Here is a 22656-nt window from a genome sequence, read left to right as displayed (position 1 = left end):
TGCCACCAGCCAGACGATGTGGGCTGCTTGGAAATGCTCAGCTGCTTACTGAAGAGCATCCTCTTCAGAGTTTTTGGAAAAGGTGCTTCAAAGCACCAACAAGGGATCAGGACCAGGCAGAGGTGGCTTAGTTCATGACCCTCTTGAGGGTCATGCCTGCACCCTCCTCTGCACACACCCTGCTGCTGCCAGGAACAGGAAACCCAGCTGAAGGCTCCCGACTCATCATCCTCATCTTAAGACTTTCTTTTCAGGGGTGGTATGATCGCTGTGTGAGCTTCTGCATTGTGCTTTGCACGGACAGGTCTGTTCATCTGCACGAGGCATGGAAGGCCATAGGCCCCAAAGTGTCATCTACTTGCAGTCTCTTGCAGTCTTGTAGAGAGATGCTATGAGCTGTTCAGAAACCATTTGGGGATGACAGTTCTGCAGTCATGTCATTCATGGCTCAGGTCCACCATCCAGTCCATAACTGGAACCCAGCCTTGTTCATCCCCTGGATGGAGCCTGCTTCCAAGCTCTGCTTGAGATCCAAGACAAAATTTTGTCCTGTGGTCCTGTGGTGGTCCACAAAACTCCTCTAGCTACACTCCAGGATTTATCTTGATTTTTCTGGAAGTAACACTCTTTCCAGTGTGCCATGGGTTTGACAAGTTACCATCTTTTCCCCCAGAGGTGCTTGCACCCAGCAGATGCTCCTGCATGTCTGTCAGGCTGCAGGTCCTCAGCTGTGCCACAGCTTAGCATGCACCGGTGATTGTTCCCAGGATTGGCTTTGCTTGAGGATTCTTCAGAGTGAAAAGCATGAAATGCAAATGTAATATCTCGTTATTACCAAGGCAAATCCCAAAGCCTTGGCTTAATTGTTAATACAGACCCTGATGAGCAGAGTAGATGGTTGCATTATTATTAGTATTGCTCTGAAATCATCACCAGGCTCCAGGAGCGCAAGTGTTACTTGGAGAAGGGAGTGGTGGTATTCAGGTCAAAAAAAAAGAACCAAAAAAACCCCAACCAAAAAAACTTGGGAAAAGGCTTCTCATTTTATTGGCATCTATCCTTCCCACTGTTTGCTGCCCTGGCAGCAGCTCAGTTCCTGTGCTATCCCACAGCCACACACACAAATAAAAGCCTTGGTGTTGGTGCAGGGGGATGAAATCCCTTTCTTGGGAAGAAACGAATCAGGGGGTTTAACTTCTGATAGACACACAGATAGATGGCTGGCTGGCTTGGCTGGCTGGCTTGGTTGGGTGAATGAAAAAGGATTCACAGAGTCACAGATGTGTAGGGGCTGGCAGGGACCTCTGGAGATCATCTAGTCCAACCCCCCCTTCTAGAGGGGGATCACCTAGAGCAGGTCGCACAGGGAGGCATCCAGATGGGTCTTGAATATCTCCAGAGAGGGAGACTCCACACACCCCTGGGCAGCCTGTCCCAGGGCTCTGACACCCTCACAGGAAAGATGTTTTTCCCCATATTTAGCTGGGACTCCCTGTGCTCCAACTTGTGCCTGTTGCCTCTAGTCCTGTCGCTGGGTGTTTCTCTTGGGAGTTCCTCAGCAGAAGACACCACAGGGAGTCCTCCAGTGCCTCCCTGCCCCCCATGTTTTGGTGCTGCAGTTTGCACCCTGCTTTGATCACTAAATCCATCCTGGGTGATGCCTGTGAGTCCTGGCACACTGTGCAGTGTGCCCTGTTTCTCCTCTTTGCCAGGGCTGGGTCATACAGAGGAGGATGAACCCCCTGTACCTGTGGTAAAGAAAGCAGAGGAGTTTTTCCATCCTCAGGCTGCAGAAGTTCACGTGTTTAGTTGCAATGGTCCCAGCTTCACGTCCAGCTGCTGCCGATCCACCCAGGGGTGTGAGTGTTACATCTGTAAGCGACAAGCCACTGGCCTACAGCAGGCAAAACCCAAGCCAACAGACAGACAGAAAGAGCCTGAGGGGCTGAATTTTAGAGCTATTAAATGATTAAATGCAAGGGAAAAAAAAGTTAATTTAACATCGCGGTTGTGATTTTACACACCCAAGAGCCTGGAAATTGAGAGCTCTGCTTCTCACACAGGGATCGTAACTTGGCACTGCACAGATTGTACAGTATGTAAAATTAGACCGGAGAAATAGTAAATATGCTGCAGGGACCAATACTGTCTTGGCAGAAGGAGGATGGACTGAGTAGGACCCAACAGGTCTTTTACGCCTCTGACTTCCATAATTCCGTGCTAATAAAAAAAAATGCTGCACAATGCCTGATGCTAATCCGCAGCCTTGAGTGGGGTGAAGCAGGAGCAAGGGTTGTTACGTGAACAAATAGAGGCTGCAGCAGGGAGGCTGCTATTTGAGGGTGGGCGCGTGGGCTTTGGCAAACAGCGCCTGGGGAAGCGTGTGCTGCCGGAGGGGCTTAAAAGGCAGATTGTGGCCAGTGGGGTGCGAGGCGCCCCCGTGTCTCCATCCGGCACTGCCCACCCTCCCCAAAGCTCGGTAAATACAGACGTCTTTACGCTGTTGCTGGACCACAATGAGCTTTTCTTGTGTTTACGGCTGTGATTTGGGCACCTAATTCTGAATCGTATTGATTTCCCCTTAAATGGTGTTGAAAAGCCTGATCTAAGCAGTCTTTTGTGGCCGGGAGTTATTTGTCCTGTCTGCATGAAAAAGCAGGACCAGAAAACAAGCCTTTAATTCATCCACAGTGCTTACACCAGGCACCTGGCAGGAAAGGGCGACAGCTCAAGTGAGTCCAGCTTGGAGGGTGTTGGTGGGATTTTTCTGCTGTGTGCTGGCTCCTGACAGTGCCATTCATCTCCCTCTGGTCCTCAAGCACCTTCCACTCCATATCATAGGGCCTCACGTGATGGAGAGGCCGTGATGTAGATGCAGGGGATTGGAGGAGTTGCTGCTTTACTAGGCAATGTTCTTCCTCAGGACGAGTCATCTCGAATTGATTTGCAAGAAGGCTGAGTGGGCAAAGTCCAGTTCAGCTTTCCCTTTGCCTTAGGATGAAATTGGTGTTATAGCTCAGCCTGCCCCAGCAAGAAGAGCACTTGGAGTCACAGGACAAAAGCTTTTTTTTGACCAGAAGAGTGAGCACATCCAAATGAAGTTCTTACCAAGACCTCCTGCTGGAAAACAGATCAACAAATGAGCTCGGGTCTCCTCCTAGGATGCAAGAGCAAAATTTCATGGGAAAATAAAATAATAAATCCAGTATCACCGGTCCAAGAGCACCCAGACCTCTCTGCTGCAGAGCAGCTGAGACAGCAAACCAGAAGTAGCAGCAGAGGCAACAGCTTCTCCTGGTCCTGCACATGGCAACACAAGATGAAGTACGCAACCACTGCAGATGGGCAGCACGGTCTGAAAGAGCTCAGGCCTACCCAGAGGCCATGGGAAACAGCAGCTTATTTGGGGTCCTCTACACATCCCTGGCAAGATAGAAACTTGTTACTGAGGCAGGATGGACTTGGTTGCTATTCCCAGGTTTACTTGTCCCTTGTGACTGGGGACAAGTTGGCATCAGGGCATCACAATGGTGTACAACGAGAGCTGGGTGTGATGGCACAGGAGGAACCAAGGCTGCCCATGGTGTAGAGTCCTCCTGACTTACAGCGAGGAGCACTGCCAGCACCATGTCCCAGATGGGTGTGGTTTGGCAGGTCCGAAAATCTGCAGGACAGGCTCTGTCACAGGGCGCGGAAGGTGCACCAAGACCAGCATGGGTACAGCCATCCTGCTCAGATGGGCCCTTGGTTCAGCCAGTCTGATGCCTGCTGTGATACAAGCAGAAAAAACAACGCCAAAGTTATTTGTCTGCTATGGCAGCTTCCCCCCCGTCCTGCTACCATGCCTCCCAGGCAGGGCTCAGTGTGGGACCGCAGCCCACGAGGCACGGGCAGCTGCCGCATCCCTTGGGGCTGAGCCAGTTGCTGCAGCAAGGACTTGGCCTTCGCTTCTGCTGCGAGCCTGTCTCTCTCCTCTTGCTCCCAGCAGCGGGTCTCTGTTCTGCAGTTCCCCGCTGGGTTTAGTGCTGTTTTCTCCACAGGCGTGTGTCTGGGCTCTGCTGCTGCGCAGGCCTCTTGGCCCCCGTGCACGTGCCACCACCTTGACCGCGTCACCACGTTAAGCCAGGCGCAGAGCAGGCATGGCACCTCCCCACATCAGGTCCAGGAAGGAGCCCACGACATGAATTATCGTGCCAGTAACTTTTTTGATTGTGAAAGTGTCCCTTCATCCTCAGAAAGGCCCAGGAGGGAATTGTGTTAAGTTTCATGGAAGAAGGACCAGCTTCTTGCAGCTGAGCATCAAGAAGGGCCACAAGGCTCTTTTTACCCCACAAGGGACATCCCCAGCTGCGTTTGGGGTGTAGCTGCAGAAGGAGGCCTGCCCAGCTGCAGAGCAGTGGTGGAAGGTCAGGCTGCTGCAAAGCTGGAAGAAAGCTTCAACAGGGCTTTGCCGACCCTCACAGGAGGACATTTTGTGGTCACATCCAAGCCAAAAGGAGAGCCTCTCCTGCCCTGGAGCTTTCCCTGAGCTGAGCATGGTGGAGGGGCAAAGTGCCTCCTTTTACAACACCCTTGAAGTAAACTGAGGTCTGTTTACAGGCTATCGTGGAATGATTGAGCACAAGTCCTTTAGCACCCATCTGTTATCTCTTAATTAAAGTTTCTTGCTAATTATTTTTTCCTGTCAAGAGAGCAAAGCTGCTGACTCCAGGGATTTACCAAAGTAGAGCAACAAATGCAGGCTCTGCTTGCTGCAATTCTTCATTAATGGACAAAATTAACTTGGAACGGTCCATATCTTTGGCTACATCAATGACACTTAATTACGCCTGTTTCCTTACAAAGATGTATCTAGTTTTAAATCACTCGTGGAAGAACTGCCTCCTTAAGCATGAAATTCCTTCTCCTCCTTGAAGGAAAGGTTTCTGCTGGCAACAAAAACTGTGCAAAGACCACGCAGTGCCAGAGGGAATGGATGTGAGAAGATTAAGGATGGGGTGTGCTTCAGGAAGCTGGTGTCAGGAAACCTTCTCCAGAGCCAGATGCGGTTTCATCTCAAGGGCAGACTTCAGGGCTGGGAAGCTGCAGATGGGAACGGAGCTAGCACATTCCCTTGGGCATGGTCAGCGATGTTCATGCCGGCCATCAGAGTTGCTGGAGCAGGAGAGAAGCCACAGAATTGTGCCACCAGCCTGTGAGACCCAGACCTAATGGTCACAAATGCCCCGCTCCGTGTGGGAAGGACAAGGGGAGATGGTCAACCCACCTCTTCACCAGGCACCAGCACATGAGACATCACTGCCAGGAGTCAGGGCAGCCTGAGATGAAGCTGAGCAGTGGCGTTTGCAGTTGCCACAGTAGCTTCCAGCTGAGGTGGGGAGCAGCACTCCTCTCCTTCCCTCTCCACACTGGCCAGGCTTTTTCCCCTCACCCTCCCCACCCTCCGGGTCTCCTCACTCATCTCCTGTGGGCTTAATCATCTCATTTACAGCGGGAAGTTGCAGGGTGCGAGACCTCACCAGTTTCTGTGCTTGGAAAGCTCTCGGCATCGCCCCAACACTGTGTAAATATTAAATGTATAATTTATGAATACATACACAGAGAGCTAATTAGCCCCCAAGATAATTATTCGTGGCTAGTTGCTCAGCGGTGGTAGGGAGGTACAAAGGCTCACTGGGTGATGTGAAGGCTGCTCTGTCCAATAGCACATTTGTAATTCTCCACCCCGCTGCAGTAGGGCTTCATGTCCTGTCGGGGGAAGTGGGGACACAACCTTTCTCACTGCCTCAGTTTCCCTATCTGCAAAAGAGGAGCAGAGCCAGGGGCTTGTGGATCCTGCAGAGGAGAAGAGGGCTTGTTTCTGTCTCCAGAAATGCAGCAGTGCCTTCCTTTTGCTCTCTCTCTGCTTGAGCCAACCCCAGCCCCACAGTGCATTTGAGCAGAGGGCTCTGGAGGGAATAGTTGGCCCAGTCTGCCTGAGAACCGCTGTGACAGTGAGGGTGGTTTTGGCCCCCAGATGTGCATGCTGGAGGTTGGCTTGCGACGTGTCCTGGCACAAAGAACCCCATTGAGGGGCTGTGGTGAGCGCTGGCGCCGGGAATGAAAAACATCTTCTCCACTTCCTCTGCTCGCTGTTCCAAAGACCCCTTGGGCATCTGGGCACAGGCCCCTGGGGCTGTATCCCTGGTGTGGTTTCGTGCGTGCTGCACAGGGCAGTGCTCCGCAGCATGCTTGTCCTGGCAGCTGCCCATGCTGGCAGGGTGGGAGCCTCAGCGGGAACAAGGAGAGAGTAGCCAGTGGAGATGGCTCCCAGGAGGAGCCTTGCTGCTCCTCAGCACGGCGCATGCCAGGGTAGCCCTCGGGTTCCCAGGGTTTCCCTGTGGTGTGTTGCTCTTGCAGTCTCAGTGCAGGCCAAGATTCATTAAGGATGAAAACGAGGATGATGGTTCTATTGAGGGCCTCCAGCTGAGCAGAATGGGTTTGGGAAGCATCAAACGTGTTCCCACAAGCTCCCGCATCTCAGCTTCCCTTCCCTCTCTTGGCTAGAGTGCTGTCCTGCTGGTCCCTATTGTGCTGCGGTTGCACAGATCACACCATCAAGTTGTCCCTTGTCATCACTAGGAGGACAGCAAAGCAGCTCACAGCTCGATTCACCAAGCTACCCTAGGTCCACCACTGTGAGCAGTGTGTGTCTACCCCAGGAGTGGCTCCCATCTCGTCTCCACTGCAGCTTCGCAGGGCTTGGCTAAAGCTGTAATTTCTGCCCTTGTTATGCATCCCCATGGCTCCTCTCCAGCTCTGGGACTTTATGCTGTAAGCCATGCTGTGCTTGCGCTGCTCTGCTGTGCTGCTGCAGAGGACGTGGCCCTTAGTGGGGCTGGATGTCCACAGGCTGGTTGGAGTGCAGCATCACCACCTCTCCATCATGCCTGCTTCACTCTGGTGCTGTCACCTGACCCAAAGACCAGCATACTTTGGAGAAGCAGGGTGCTACAGGGGCACAGCAGCATCACTTCTGTCTATTTATCACTGTGTGTCTCTTCTAGCTGAGGATCACAGCAGTGTTGGTGGGAAGGAATCTTAGGAGGTGTCTAGTTCAGAGTCCCACTCAGAAAAGGATCATCCACAACAGTAGATAAGATCAGCCACGGCTTTGTCAACAGAGCCCTGATAGCTTCCAAGGATGGAGATTCCCCCTTTCTGTGGGTACCTGACCTGAGAATACGTTTTCCTCCATGCCCATCTCAAACTTCCTGAACTGCAGCCCTGGCTGTTGTCCCTCATTCTGCCCATGCCTCCAGTCAATGTCCATCCAGCCAGGCTGGCCCTGCAGCACAAGCATCATCTTGGTCACTAGTCCCACGTGTTACAAATTATGTGGTGACCAGAAGTGTGGACAAACCTCCCTCCCGTCCCCTCCCTGCTTGAGGAAGCTGTGAGGCTCCGGGTGGGCTGGGAGGAGGGGTCCTGTGCAGACCCAGCCTGTGGGAAGTGGAGGCTCCCAATAAAAGCTCTTCTCACCCTTGCCCATTCACATCCCAAGGAGAACTGGTGTCCACAGCAGAAGACAGGGCTGGTACAGCATTGTAGGGGGCTGTGCCAATGGTGCCCCTTCCTAAAGTGAGATGACACCTGCCAGTGGGGTTGCTGTATGTTCTCAGGGTGATGTGGTTGGGTGGGACTCCTATGGCTGGCCTGAGGCAGGAGGGCTCAGCTCCAGTAAGAGCCTCAGCAGACCTGACTAGAAGAAATGCCTCCTCTGAAGCTGTGCTTTGGGTTTATGCCTTGTCAGGGTCTTTAAATCATTGCCTTGGAAAGGAGCATTGCTTTCAAAGACCTGTCTTCCAGGAATGGCTCCCTCAGTCCTTCTGGATGAGTGCCAACATGTTTGCACTGTGTTTAAGGACAAATAGGAAATAATTCAAGGTGCCTTTTCCCCCTTCACAGCTTAGTTCTGCTGCCACCAGCTACAGACAGTCTCTCAGACACAATCCTGAGAAGCAGAGCTGGGCACTCCAGAGGTTTCCAAACTTGTCAAATCTTTGCTGGGGCTGGGCACCAGGCAGGCAGGACCCAGGCAAGACGGGCATGTCCGTGGGCCCATCACTGCAGTCAGCCTGGTGGGTGATGCAGAATCTCCAGTGTCTCTGCTGAGCAGATCCCCAAGTGCTGGGCCAGAAATGTCCATGGCCTTTAGTAAGCCAGCAGGAAAGAAGAGAAAATGTCTTTACCTAATGCAACAGAAGAAATTAGAGGAGAACTCGTGAGGCCCCATCTGGAGTCCTGTGTCCAGGTCTGGGGCCTGCAATACAAGAAAGATACAGAACTGTTGGAGAGGGTTCAGAGGAGTCCACAAAGATGATTAGAGGGCTGTAGCACCTCCCCTACAAAGAGAGGCTGAGGGAGCTGGGCTCGTACAGCCTGGAGAAGAGAAGGCTTGGGGGGGACCTCATTGCAGCCTTCCAGTCCCTGAAGGGAGCAGAGAAACAGGAGGGGAATCAGCTTTTTAAAAGGGCAGAGAATGGCAGGACAAGGGGGATGGGTTAAAACTAAAGGAAGGAAGTTTTAGATTAGATATTAGGGGGAAGTTTCTTACAGAGAGAGTGGTGAGGTGCTGGAAGGGGCTGCCCAGAGAGGTGGTGGATGCCCCATCCCTGGAGGTGTTCAAGGCCAGCTTGGATGGGGCCTTGGGCAACCTTGTGTAGCTCCAGGCTGGAGGTTGGTGTCCCTGTCTGTGGTTGGAGCTCTTTGATCCTTGGGGTCCCTTCCAACCCAGACCATTCTATGATTCTATGAACTAGAGTAAGATGCTAGGACACTTAACTCTGTTATCTGTATCTATCCATCCAGCCATCTGCCTAGTCATCCATCCATCCATCCAACCATCCATCTCTACAGCCGTTTGAACAGCCGACCATCCACCCAAACCCACTGACATACATTGGCCCCTCCCTCCCCTCTTCCCTCCACCTACGCACCATCCTTCCACCCACACTCACAGCCAGAGAGCTGCTCATACGCTTATGCCTCCATCCACTCACACGTCTCTGCATCCCCATATATGCCCATCCATCCATCCATTTGCATAGTCATCCCTGCTTACATCTCCATACTCTTCCCTCCACCCCATCTGTGCCCAATCAGCCATCTGCCCGTCTCTCTAAGATCACATGCACTCATTCATCCGTACACCCATCCATCTCCTTCCACACTTCTGCCTATCTGCCTGTTTATCTGGGCCCGTTCCAGCTACCCCTCCTCACACAGATGCTTCAGCTTAGATGTTCTCCCCTCTTTCTGCATGTTCAGTGTAAGCTCTAAGCTTTTCTAAGACACTTGAAACACATTTGTCTGATCAGAACAGCTTCTCAAAGGTCCTCACCCATGGCTGAGATGATCTTCAGGCATCTCACCAGCATCTTACCACACCTCAGTTTTTTCTCCGTCTGTTCTCAGCACCCCCTTTCCCAGCAAGGTTAGATAGCATCCCCAGAGGGGCTGTTTCCCTGTCAGGAGTAGGTGTCCTGTCAGATTGCCTGCAAGAGCACTCAAATCTGGCAGAAAACTCCTCAGGGCCAGCTTTTCCCTGGGGCTCCACCCTTTGCAGATGGGCTCAGGCTGTCAGCTTTCACACAAGGAATGGCTGGATCATGCCCCACCTATCAACAGGACCCAGGAGTTGATGTCTAGAAAGGGAGAAAGCAGCAGGACAAGTGCTGGGGGTTCTTCTCCCATCCCTCCTCACCATCAGCTGCCTGCAGCCTCCCCAGGCTCACTGGGCAGCTCAAGTGTTCTGCCACCTGGGGTGGTGTCTTCTTCCTATGGGTTCGTTCAGTCAGTGTTCTCCAAAAAATTTTGACATCCACAGCAGCTGATGGACATGGGTTTCTGTAATTTAATCACCCTTCATGTGAAAAAACACTTTCTTCTGCTTGTTTTCACTTTCTGCCCCTTAATTAGGAGTAAGAGCAAAGCGGTCCTTCTCCTTTCATCCTCTCCTTGTCACTCACCATTGCTTAAGTCTCTATCATGTCTCCTTTCTGTTGTGTCTTTGTGCAGATGAGGGATTGCATCTGCTAAGCCATCCTTACGTGGGGGCTGTTTCCAGCCCGTGCTCTTCCCCCTCTCCTCTCCCTGCTCCATTTTCAATTTCCTGATGGCACGGGGACAGATCTGTGCACTCCTTTAAGGACACAGTGCTTTCTGTTTTCTTCTCAGTCCCTTTCAGAGTAAATCCTAGCGCTGGGTTTGCATTTTTGGTCACCACTGAGCTGATGTTTTCGGGGAAGTGAACGTGGTAACTCCAAGATATGTTTCCATGGAGGCTGTGGCTCGTGTGGAGCTGTGAGCAGTAGGTGAAGCAAGGCTTGATTTCTCCCATGTGCATCCCTGCACACTTACCAATGCAATGTTACCACCTGGCTATTCTGTAACATGATGTCCTTCTGCAGCACTCTGGCACCCAGCTGTAATTTGGCTGCCCCAGCAGCCTCAGCAGCACGCTGTTCCCTCTCATTGCCTCAACCCCCTTTTCCCCACGAGCTGCAAGGGTGTTGGGCAGCTCTGATCCAGCCCTGATCTCTGTCAGACTTCACCAGTGGCATCTTCTACTGCCAACCGCATATCCTCACCTTCGGTCTCCTGCTTATAAATCCTTGACAGGACTTTTCCTTGTGCGTCAGGGCTCCTTGGTTTCCTTGGGAGGCACCTTGTCAAATGCAGTTTTGAAACCCAGGAGTACTTTGAGAACTGACTACCCCCTTGCCTGTGCACAAAGGCTTCAATGAAGCCTTGAAGGGACCTCGTCCCCTGCCTGTCCCGCTTCGCCCCACATCACGCGCCCATGCACACAAGGTTTTATCCCTGGCACACGCAGCTCTGCACAGCCACTGCAGCGACACAGGAAAGATTCAATTGCTCAGGATCATTAATGAATGTCAGCTCGAGCTCCTGTCCAAAAACCTGAGAAAATTCAATTAGGCAGCTGGTGCCCAACGAGCTGTATTGCCCCACTCGCAAGATGCTAAATCACGCAGCTCAGCAAGGAGCCCTGTTATTGTAGAGAGAGGAGAAAAGCCAGGAAGGGAGACAAACAGCATAGCATGTGCCGAGCAGCTGCCCTATCCCAAAGCCCAGCACAGGTAGGTTTCAGTCCTCCCACTTGATTTCCTGGGTGGAGAATTGCAATGGCAGCGTCAGGCTTTCCACCTCCGCTGGTAAATGACTCGGGTTGGCTGGTGACAAGTCCTGGGGCTCTGTCATCTCTCTGCTGGGTGTCCGCAATGTGTGCATTTGGTTGGCACCGCACGACGTGTCACATAGATGCAGGACTGGCTACGGCTGGCTGGCGTGAGCGGCTGGCTGTGCTGTGGGATGTTTGGCTGGTGAGCCGTATGTGCAGCCCTGACATATCTCCTCCAAGGTAAAGGTCAGAGAAAAGCATCCTGTGAGATGGAGGTGGTCCATGAGTCCTGATCCCCTCGTCTTTGCCAGCTGATCCACTCTAGTCTAAGGTTAAAATAAATCCTTGTGGTGGGCAGAAGGAGAAGGTCTTCCCTGGCCAGCAACACAATGTCAGTTCTTGCCCTAATCCTCTCCTTGCTTCCTAGATGTGATGGTGGGATCCTGTTTACATGACAGCCATGCCCATGGGGCTCCGAGCTCACTTGTTCTTCTCCTCTTCTCACCCACAGACAGCCACATCCAGTACGAGCGGGTAGGCGCGGACGTGACCATGAAGTGTGGCTCCATGGACTGGGACGCAGCTGTCACCTGGACAGCCAATGGCACCGACATTGACGAGTCCCACCTGAACGGGTCCTACCTGGTCCTGAAGAATGTCGACCTGACACAGAGCGGACAGTACTCCTGCTACGAGGGCTCCTCCTGGCACCTCAAATACCAGACCTATCTGAGGGTTGGAAGTAAGTACCCCGGCATGTGACGTCAGAGGGGGACAGAGCCACATGGTCTGCTCCCATATTGGTCCCTCACAGCCCACTCCTGCCATGCCAAGCCCGGTACCCCCCATACATGCAGTGTCCTGCTGCACCCTGCCATACAAGCTCCCCGTGGCATACAAATCCCAGCAGCTGGATGCTGGAATCAACCCCTCCTGCCCCAAACTTTGCATCAAAGCCAATAGATTCATTGACCCCCCCGGGGATAATTAAAGGGATCTTGCTTCTTGATCCAGCCCAGTGCCATGACCCTTATTGCTGCGAGTGGGAAGAGTTGGGGCTGAGCTGCCAGAGGGGATTGCAGCCAGGAAGGAGAAGAAATGGCTGGGGTTCCTGCAATGTGGTTGTTTCGGAGGAGCAGGCAAAAGGTGGTGGCAGTTGCTGTGTGTCTGCAGGAGCCTCTGTGCACGGGTGTGTTGGAAGGCAGCTGCACACTTCCCATCGTTTTGCATATCTTAAGTGCGAGATGCGCTGATTCACAGGTCTCCACGCAGGAGATAAGAGTTGTGCTGTATTTCACATGATGCTGAGAGCTGATAGCAGCTGCGTGTTTGGTGGGCCGCTGTGTTTGTACAGCTGATAACAACTGTGTGTTTCACACCACGCATCTGCAACCAGCAGCAGTCGGTGTCTGGGAGCGCCAGCCGGCATAGCTGGCTGTGGGATGGCAACTGCTGTGGAGGATGCTGCAGGGTGCCAGCTGGGAGCCCTGCCAGCTGGGATGTGTTGTGTAAAGGTGGCCTCACAGGTTTGGAGGACACAGCAGAGCCTTCCTCTGCTCCTTGCCTCACTCTCCTCAGCTTGTATCGGAGTGTTTTTTCCGTCCTAGAGCGTGGTCTGGTGGCAGAGTGTGCAGGAAGACCAGCCTGTATATATAAGCTGTGTGTGAACCCTGAAAATCAGGCAGGACAGGGTCACTGCACCTGTAGATCAGACTGGAGAAATGCACATTTCAAGGATGCTGCACGGTGTCCAGCTCATAGGTCAGGGTCTGTTGGGAGGGATCCCGGCACATGGGACAAGGGGACGGGGTGCTGGAAGGCAATGTGAGAAGGAAGAGAGAGGGAAGCAGTCAGCAAGCAGTCCAGGCTGGGGCACGGCAGACAGAAAGGCAGTGTCAGATGAGTCCTGAGCCTCTCCGCTGCACTTTCAGGATGAAGAGGTGTGCACGGGTCATTTGGAGGCCGGGAAGGTAGGAGCTGGGTGCATTGTGGGCAGCAGCAGGAGGAGGAGGTGCAGGTCTTGTGCTCGCCAAATGCCACCTGGGGAGAGGTCCCAGACTGTGCCAGTGCACTGGGGGCTGCAGCCCAGGTCTAGAGGAAACAAGGGGACTAGGAGGGGGCTGCAGCCTCTGACCACCTCCTCTGCAGCTGTGGCATCACGGTGACTTTGCAATGGCTCTTCCATCTGCTAAGCACCTCGCTAATAGTAATCCCTGTCAATCCGCTCGGGGACCCCTGGGAATTGCTCAGCTTTAGAGCCCAAATTCCACTGTTTCCTATTACTGCCTGTTCCCATTTGCTGGAGACTTGCAGCCTCCCTGAGCACTGGGCAGCTCAGAAGCCTGGCTGGGCACTGCAGGGACCACCAGCCCTGGGAGACAGTGTGACAAATATTAAGTGAATGCCGGGTGTTATTAACACAATTAAGTATGCAAGGAACTAATCAGGTGAGACACTTTTAGTGGCAGTTAATTTAATTGCCTGGATTTTAATTTAATGTTCTCCATGAGGTTTCTTTTCCCAGTGCTGCCACCCCCAGCCCTTGCTTGCACCCTCTACAACTTTCCCGCCTCTGTGGGGCATGACTGATTCCCTGGAGGTATGTGGGATGCTGTACAGAACTGGGTTTGGGAGCATCCCAGGAGGAGATGGAAATGATGGAGGTGGAAATGGAAATTGAGGTTGGCGGCTTGCTGGTGGTTTGAAGCACTGCCCTGTGGTAGCATCCCTACTGCAGCTGAGTGTGCTAGGAGCCCAGACCTGGGATTTGAGGGATTTGGGACTTGTTTTGTATGGGAAGTTAAATGAAAACAGGCCTGTGCCTGTATTTTCCCTTCTTTCTGGGGTAAAAAGAAAGATGATGGCAGTGGGGGGCCACACGCCTGGAAAAATGCTGGGGATCTCATTAAATAAATGACCTGGGGCGTGCCCCCCAAGTGAGACAGGGGCGCACAGCGCCGCGAGAAGGCTGTGGGGAGGGAGGACAGAGAAGCTTGGAGGACTAGGAAAGGGTGTCAATTAGCAAAGCCAGCTCCGTCCTGGGGGTCAGCAAGCACAGGGACGAAGGGAGACCTGCCAGGAGTCAAGCTGAGCGAGACCTTGCAGAGGAAATGAAAAGGGGGGGGTTAGCCACATAAATACGGAGCAAACGAGGAGAGAAGAGCAGAGCTGGCTCTGTAGCCAGGTTTCAGGGGAGATTAAAGTCAGCTCAGCAGAGCCCAATACCGAATGAACCCCACCAGGTCCGGGCAGTGATGCTGAGAGCGAGGGCAGTGAAGGGCTGCGGGAGAGGAGGGAGGATAAAACCCAGAGACGGTTCTCCGCTGTGCAGGAGCCTTCAAAGCAAGCGATGCATTGAAGGCTTGGGGAGCACCTCGTCCCCAGGTGAGGACATCTCCTGTTCATTAGCAAGGCTCATTAGAAGCCCAGAGTGGTGGTACCCAGTGCTGTGGGAAGAGGCGACGTGCCTGCTGCGCTGGAGAGAGGAAAAGCCCAGATCAGACAGCCTGACCCCACAGCACAATGGGGCCGTGGGGCGCGCTTGGAAGAGGCAGCAATTAAAGATGTGGAGACAAATGGAAAATGGAAGAAAAATACAAGGGGGACTTGCCAGGGATATATCATACCAGATTAACCTGATAGTTCTCTTTGATAAGGGAACTGATTTCCTAAGCCCAGAAATGTGGTCGATGTAATCTGTCTCAACTTCAGTGAAGTATTTGCTACGATGCCACATGGGAAATTATGAGTTAAACCAGAGAAAATGTGGATTAGTACGAGAGTTGGAACAAGGCTTAGGAAATGGCTAAAAGGGATCAGATTGTGCTGAAAGGGGAGCTGCTGGGAGGGATGGGGGAACTTCGGCATCGGCCTTTGGACCACTCTTGGTAGTGTTTCCCATAATGGCTCTGGCCCAGAAGGAGCAGGGAGCTCTGGTGGGACATGCTGTTGGGACATGCTGGGATTTCTGGAGTGGGAATTTCATGCTGAAAGGGCCAAGATACCGTGTGAAGAAGCACAGGAAAGGTGTCTCATTGATGTGCTTCAGCAGGAGAGCAGGAGGACACGGTGACCTCAGACGGGCCTGGTTTGACAGTCAGGTCTACACGGTGGGGCACACAACCGGGAATGTAGTAACACCCAGGGGGTTGAACATGACTGGGGTGACTGGGCTGTTTTGTCCTGTGCAGAGGTGGGAACATCAGTGCATATGCAGTGGGGACAGTGTACATAGGGATGTGACCAGGGATGGAGGGCCCACCTCCAAGAGGAGGAAGGGTCCACAGGCTTACATATCCCTAAGCATCCCAAATCACCCGATTCCAGGGTGTGAAGCATCCCAAGCACAAACCACCCTAGAGGAAGGTGGCACTTCTCTGGGGCAGCTTCTTCCAGGATTCTTTGCACAGCATGCTCTGCCTCTTTTTCAGGCAGCTGAACTTGGGGGGAAGCATAGGAGAGGAACCAGGATGCTCCATATTTGTCTCCAATGGATCATCCACCCTGCAGCCTGGAGAGTGACAGATACCTGAGTGTAGTAAGAAGCAGCAAGCAATGGGGCCAGATGGGGCTTTTGTACACCAGGCATCCCTGGAGTGAGCCCAGTGCCGGGGACCAGGAGCAGGCAGGAGGGAGGAGAAGGCTCTGGGTACCAGGAGCCCGGCGCTGGGCTCCCACTGCCCCCGCGAGCCGCATCTCTGCATTTGGAAACACGTGGCCAGAGGGCTTGGGGATGGATATAACAAAGACGTTGGGAAATAATGCGCTCTTGAGGTTTGGCACACGGCTCTGTGCATTACAGAATGTTATAAAAATACTGCTAATGGGCCAGAGAGGAGTGGAAACGCGCGGCGGAAAGGCTGCCAGAAGCCGGAGAGTGCACATGGGAGCGGGGAGGCCTTGTGTGCAGAGGGGAGGGAGGCAGCCAGGGCGGGCGTCAGTCCTGCTCACATCCCTCCATCCCTCTCTAACCTGCTTATCGTCATCCTGGCCCGGCGGCTCTGCCCACCCACACCTCTCCTCTCGCCCCTCTGCCCGCCTTCGGTGATGCCTGAGCGTGGCTGACAGCACTGGCCACCCACTCCAATGGGGTGGACCAGGATGCAGGCAGGGATGGGTTCTGCACAGGAGAGGAAATACAGCAACGCCCCCTCCAGCAGCCGGAACGCAGGTCAGGGTGCAGGCAGCAGAGCTGCCCTCCACATCACAGGGGTGGTACCAGGGCTTGTAGCCCAGCCCCAGCCCCAGCCCTGCCCCATGGGCATCGCTGCCTCCCAAGTGATGGTGGGAAAGGGACTGGCAGAGGGCAAAAGGCTCTGGGCTGGCCTCCTTCTTCTGTGTCTGTCACTGCAGCAGCTGGCGAGAGAAAGGGGAAAAACATGCGGTTTGACAGAAAACGACATGGAAAAACAACCAAATTAACAGAAAAACAAACAAAGCAAAACCAAAGAGAGGGAGGGGGGAGGAAGGGGCAAAGCAACAGGAACCACATGTGAGCAGGGAGGCCGGGAGAGCCTGAGTGTGTTCTCTGGCCTGATTAGCAAACGATCAAACATCGGCCACTAATAAATAATCAGAGCCTCCCTTTTCTCTGCCTTAGAAGTCCCTTTCCTCCCAGCTGGGCTCCAGCTGCAACTGGAGGGTTGGGCTGCAGTTTGCATCTTTTTTGTTGTTGTTGTTTTTATAACTTTTTGTCTTTTTTCACCCATCCAAAATTTAAGAAAAGAAACAAAGAAGGTAACAACCTCCCCCTGTAAGACAGGCACCTCTAGCTCCCTAGGAGAGGGATGGAGAACCAGGATGGGTGTGAGCATCCCATGATGGCCAGAGGTTAAACAGCCAAGGAAGGCAGTGCCAGCAACTAGAGTCATCCTGCCCGCTGCCATAGGTCAGTTTGGGGCAAGAAACTGCAGGAGGGCACGTGCCAGTTTGGGAAAACACAGGTTTGGCTGGCTCCAGAAGTCAGGATGCTGTTGCCTGGGAGCAGGGTGCTGCTGGTCGGGCCAGTGCTCCTGGTGCAGATGCTGATGGAGAAGCACAGACCTGGGGTCAGTGCGTGCAGATGATTGTCCTGCTCATGTCCGGAAATGTGTGACGCAGGGCTTGGGTTTGTTGTTTGGTTGTTGTTTTTTTTTTTAAAAAAAAGCCCTTTTGATGGATTTTTCCCCTATGAACTTATCCAATCCCTTCCCGCATCCATGTAAACTGAGGCTATTTCAAGAGCAGCAAGTTAAACATGACTGCAACCATTCCCTGGCACCAAGGCCAGCTGGCAGAGAGTAGCACCCGCCCCTGCAATTCATCCTGCTACCCTCCAAAAGTGCTTCTGCCCCTGGGGAGCTGCCCTGTGCGAGGTCAGCCCTCAGCCTGTGCCCAAGCAGTGCTTAGGGCAAGGCTACACTAACCTGGACCAAACCTATGGCAGGGATGGATCTAACAAACTTATGCATGTGGCTGCTGATCTTCCAGCATCAGGAGATGCACCCCAAAGCTTTTGGGTTTATTGCTCTCAATGTAGCTGATTTTTCCCCACGTGCTGCTGGGGACTTGGTGGGTGCAGTGGCCCTGGGGAGCTTCAGAACTAAACATAACCCCTTGGTTTCTGAGAACCATGGGAAGGGAGTGTTAAGACGCGAGGTCAACCCGGCTGCAGGAGTGCTTCCTTCATCAAAGCCCAGGTTTATTTCTCAAGGCATTCAGGCTCTCCAATCCCTGCCTTTCAGTGCCGATCTGTTTCTTTGCGGCTGGGAAAACTCAACGTATGAACTTCGCTGCCTGTGCCCAGATTTCAGGTCTTAGCCCAGCCAGGAGCAGGAAAGGCATGCCGGGTAACAGCATGCAAATTGCCATCACAGCTTTCTAAGGAGAAGGCCAAAAAAAAAAACCAAACCCACCAAAAAACCAAAACAAACCGAGAAACCCACCCCACAAAAAAAAAACCACCCCACAAAAAAAAAACACCCACCACGCTCGTCACAAATGCAATTACTCCTAATCGAGTTAGGAGCTGGGCTAGAAAAACAAACACGTTATGCAGGCAGCGGGCGACCTTCCCGCCCCGTCCGGCGGGACGCAGGCTGCCGCGCCGCAGCGGGAAGGGCTGAGCGAAGCCGTGCCCCGCAGCCCGCGTGCGCACACGCACGCTCGCACGCTCGCACCCGCACGTGCACGCGCCCCGCTGCCTTCCTCCTCCCGCCCTTCCCCTTCGCCGGGCTGGGCAGCCTGCCCAGCTGCAGCATAGCAGAGTGATGCTTCTTTGGCTCGCTGCGTAAAATATGATAATCTGGGGCAGCCCGTGTCAGGAACAATAAAAATATCCCCTCTCCCATCCTCACGGCCCCCCGCTTCGTGCGGGGGAGCTGGAGGGGGGGTGGGGGGTGGGGAGGGGGTGGTGGGGAGCGCGCGGCAGTGGGGCGAGCAGAGCGGCACGTGGCATTTATTAGGTGCCGCGGCACAGGACCACAGTGCTGGCGGCTCTGCCCCGGCCTCGATGATGCTGTGGCCCATGGAGCCCCTGGCCAAGGGAAGAAACCATGCCCAGGAGGTGGCCGAGTTGTGTGAGGTTCTGTATTGGGTCCCACTGGTACCTGAAGCTTGGCCCCACTGACTGCTGAGCTCATGCAGTGTTGGGTGCTGTGCTGGTGAGGTCATAGCTTTGCCCTTCACCTGAGTCATGGCAGGAGCGCTGCATGGCAGGAGCTGATGGAGAAGCAGAGAAGGTGGTTGCTCCCGTGCCAGCCCACTCCCCAGGGCAGAAGTGGAGGGGTGGAAGAGTTGCTGGTGACCAGCCCAGGGATGGAGCATCCTGGCTGGTGAGAGCCAGGGATAGAGTATCCATCAAAGAGAGAGTGTTTCCCTCTTGGTGAGCATCCAGAAGGGTCCCAAACTTTGGATTTAAGTGTGAAAGGATCCCAGAGGGTCACTGTGAATACTCTCCTGCAGCAGGGCTGGGGATGAGCTCATGGGATGGGTATCCTGGCTTTTCCCTCCTGCCCTGTCCCAGGAACTGCTGAGCTGGAGAAGAGGAAAAGAGGCTTTGGGGCTTGGCAGCTTCCTGGGAAAACCTCCCTGCCCTTGCCTAACACCAGTGCCAAAGGCTTCGTGCTGCACCAGCATCCCACGTCCTGGGCGGATGGCAGCACAGCTTCCTCCCGCTCTCCTGAGGTTTGTTTATCCTCCTTAACATGATAAAAACAGCCCTGTAGTTAAAGAAGCCCAAGTCTAATCTAACCGGTTTCCCGCAACCCCGGCTCCGAGGTGCCGGGAATTAGGGATGCCCTGGGCTGGGAGGATAAAGCCTCCTGGTGACCGGGGGCTGCGACTGCGCCTGCCGGCGGGGGGAGCGGAGGGGACACATGCTGGCGCTCCGTATGTGCTGGCCTCTGCGCCAGGAAGGATTTTGTCTCGACTGCTCTTAAGTGCCCCTTGTCAAAATATTTGGCCCGAGCTTCCTGCTGCTTCCAGCTTCCCGGGCACTGGGAGGGGAGGGACTGGCCGAGGCGCCGTCACCTCCTGTCACTACAGCCATGGGGCAGGAGGAGAAGGGGTGGATGGTCTGCTTGTGGACACTGCTTTTCCCCTCTCCAACCATGGCTCTGCACGGCTGTAGCACTTAAAAAAATAAACCACAGTCTATTTCCCGGGTGATGCTGGAAGAAGGATCCACACCAACATCACCAGCATGGGGCACAGCTCTTGCCTGTCTCCAGCCAGATGTGTCCATGCCTGCAGGGACCCAGTCCATGTAGTCTCCCCGGGCATGAGAAACCCCTGCCGTGGAAACCTTCTGCAGCACCATCCCTGCCACCTGGAAGGAGAGGGGATGGTGGGCAGCAACACGTCCTCATCTTTTCCCAGCTCCCAGTGCTTACCCACCCCTCTCCAAAATTCCCAGCAGCAGCTGGGAACGGCAGCAGGGCCTGGGCAGGCAGCGAGGTCCAGGCCAAGCGCTCAGGCAGATCAAGGCAGCACCCAGTGTACTTCAGTGTGGAAGACATTTGACATTAGCTGTGGTTCCCCTCGCCAGTGCGTCTGCTGTAAATAGCACAGCAGAGTAAACGTGTGATGGGGGAACGAGAGGAGACGCTTCAGTCTGCAAAGCAGGGAATAAAGTGAGACTGTTTTCCTCCCGTGAGCAGGACAGGGTGGTGTCTCCCCCCACCGGAAAAGGAGTCAGAGGGTTCCCATGCCCGATGGATCCCTTCTCTCCCCAGTCCCCTCCCAAGCTGTCAGCATCGGTACCAGAGGCAACTGCAGGACAATTTCCAGTTGCTCTTGCTCCAAGCACTTTAATGCTGTTTAAACAATTACGCAGTTGATAAATTTTGACAAGAAGAGATAGAAATAGCCTGGGAGAGCCATGCAGTAGAAATGCTCTAAACAGATGTCCCTTTTCTCCCCCTCCTCTGCTCCCTGGGGGTCTTTATCGTTTGCTGCCAACTAAACAAGACAGTGTTTGCATGAGTTGGGATGGTGGGGAGGGGGAGCGAAATGCCTTATTAAAATGGTTTATGATACCGTCCCTAGGGTGACGCCTGCTTATTTTCTCTCCAGGATGGGTCTTCTCTGGGCTGACGGGAGCTGTGCACAGCCTGCTGCACGCAGATGTGCCGAACGGTGTGCCTAACAGTGTTCCTAACAGTGTGCCTAATAGTGTGCCTAGCAGTGTGCCTAACAGTGTACCTAACTGTGTTCCTAACAGTGTGCCTAACAGTGTGCCTAACGGTGTGCCACTCATCTCTCTCCCCAACAACGTGCCGGGTGCCCTACCAGGCAGCCTGTTTGTTGGCCATGCAGGGGAGGGAGAGGAGAGCAGGGTGTTTGCCAAAAGCAAGTGAATAATGAGAACCCACTGTGCCAAGTTTTGGCGGGGGGAGAGGGAATTCTGGTCATGTTCCAGGGCCATGAAGAGCTGGATCCCAGCAGTGACTGTGTGGATCCCCACACGGCAGGGACCAGTATCTCCCCTTGGGAGATGCTCCTTGGAGGTGGAGAGGGCAGAGAGACCACAAACCTGGAGCTGGACCACAGTTGGGTCCACAGGGGAAGCGTGATGTCCTGCATGGCTGAGCTTGGGTGCACAGGGAGAAGAGACGGGTGCTGCTGTCCATCTCTGGAGGCCAAGAGGTCTCTCAGTGGGTCCATGTGCAGCTTTGGGCTGAGCACACCCCAGTGCAGAGCGTACGAGGAGCAGCCGTGCGCGGTGTGGGGTGTCACACATCGTGACTGCACATGCCTGACCCTCTCACTGAGGGAAGGAGGCAGAGGGCTGCAAGCAGCCCCTTTCAGCTGCTTCCTGGATGCTGTGCTACCTGTGCTGGTCTGAGCTGTTGCCTGGGGACTCTGGCAGGTAGGAGGCAGGGCTCTGTGAAATACATTGTGTGTATGGTGAGCGGGCTGGCATCCACCATCTGTGACTGTCTCTGGAGTTGATACTGTGCTGTTCCCTCTCTTTGGAAAGATCTCCTTGCTGAACCCTTGCCACTGAAGGCAGGGGGACCTGCTCATGGTGTGTCCCCTGTGCCCTGGCACACACTTCTCCCAAGGAAATGCCCAAGGTGGTCCAGCGGTTTGGCCTCCCAGAGCCATTCCTGCAGCAGTGCATCTGTCAGGGCATTGCACAGCCATTCATATGGGCATGGGGGCACTGGGCAGAAACACACCAGTGGAGGTGGGCTGGTGGGTGTGGGTGCTCTGGGGTGCCATGGCCTGCCCATGTGTGCCTGTGCATCACTGCCACAGCATCCCTCCCTGTGCAGCAGTGTGACTGCACGGCCCAGCAGGCAGCTCTCCTGCTTGAAAGGCAGCGTGCAGTGGGTTTGAATGTGCCTTTGCAAAGAGGGGATCCTGGCATGGAGGGTGTCTGGCGGTTGTGGGTGCGTTTCTGGCTTCCAAATGCTTTCCTAATGCTCAGTCCTCTGGCACTGGATTCATCTCTGCTTTTTGTATTTCGGTCCAAGCTACTTCCACTTCCTTCCACGCCTGACTTCCCCTGAGTCACCAACCAGGTACAGCAGCAAAAGCTCTGTGGCCTCATCTGCTTCGTCCTTCTCTCCCTCCCTTGCCTGCACTCAAACCCTAGGACCCAGAGTCCTGTGCTGCACAGGGGACACATGGCAGCCCCTGCCACCCCCCCACCCTCCACTCCTCCACCAGGCAGAAGAGCCCCATCTCAGTTGCAAGCAGGGCAGTCGGAGCCTAAACAAAAACATAGAAGGGGAAACTGAGGCACGGACATGTTGGGGGTTTGCCAGAGTCACATAACTGGGTTTAGAAACCACACTGGTGATTCAGAGCCCTGCTCACTCCACCTGGCAGCTGCAGTGGGGTCTGCTGCACTGGGAACCCCCACCCACGGCTGCCGTGCGCTGCAGCACACCCCAGTCGCACAGGACTTGGTGGCTCTGCATCACACCGTGGAGCAAAGTTTTGCTTCCATCAGGTCTGGAGACTTGGGAGGGCTTTTCCACAGGCAT

General features: G+C 54.1%; 1 protein-coding gene across 4 annotated transcripts in view; it reads left to right on the top strand.

Moving 5' to 3' along the window:
• The window catches only part of CNTFR (ciliary neurotrophic factor receptor), a gene marked incomplete at its 3' end in the record, with an annotated part of 215984 nt that overhangs the window by 144170 nt on the left and 49158 nt on the right, over window positions 1–22656 (top strand). For all 4 annotated transcript variants that reach the window (XM_084278237.1, XM_084278235.1, XM_084278238.1 and 1 more), the window contains one exon: window positions 11694–11924. In XM_084278237.1, the coding sequence (XP_084134363.1) occupies window positions 11694–11924 (231 nt within the window). The remainder of the gene's footprint in view (window positions 1–11693; window positions 11925–22656) is intronic.

This window comes from Gallinula chloropus (assembly GCF_964237585.1).
Source record: "Gallinula chloropus genome assembly, chromosome: Z".
Taxonomy (NCBI): domain Eukaryota; kingdom Metazoa; phylum Chordata; class Aves; order Gruiformes; family Rallidae; genus Gallinula; species Gallinula chloropus.
This window is presented reverse-complemented; position numbering and strand designations above follow the sequence as displayed.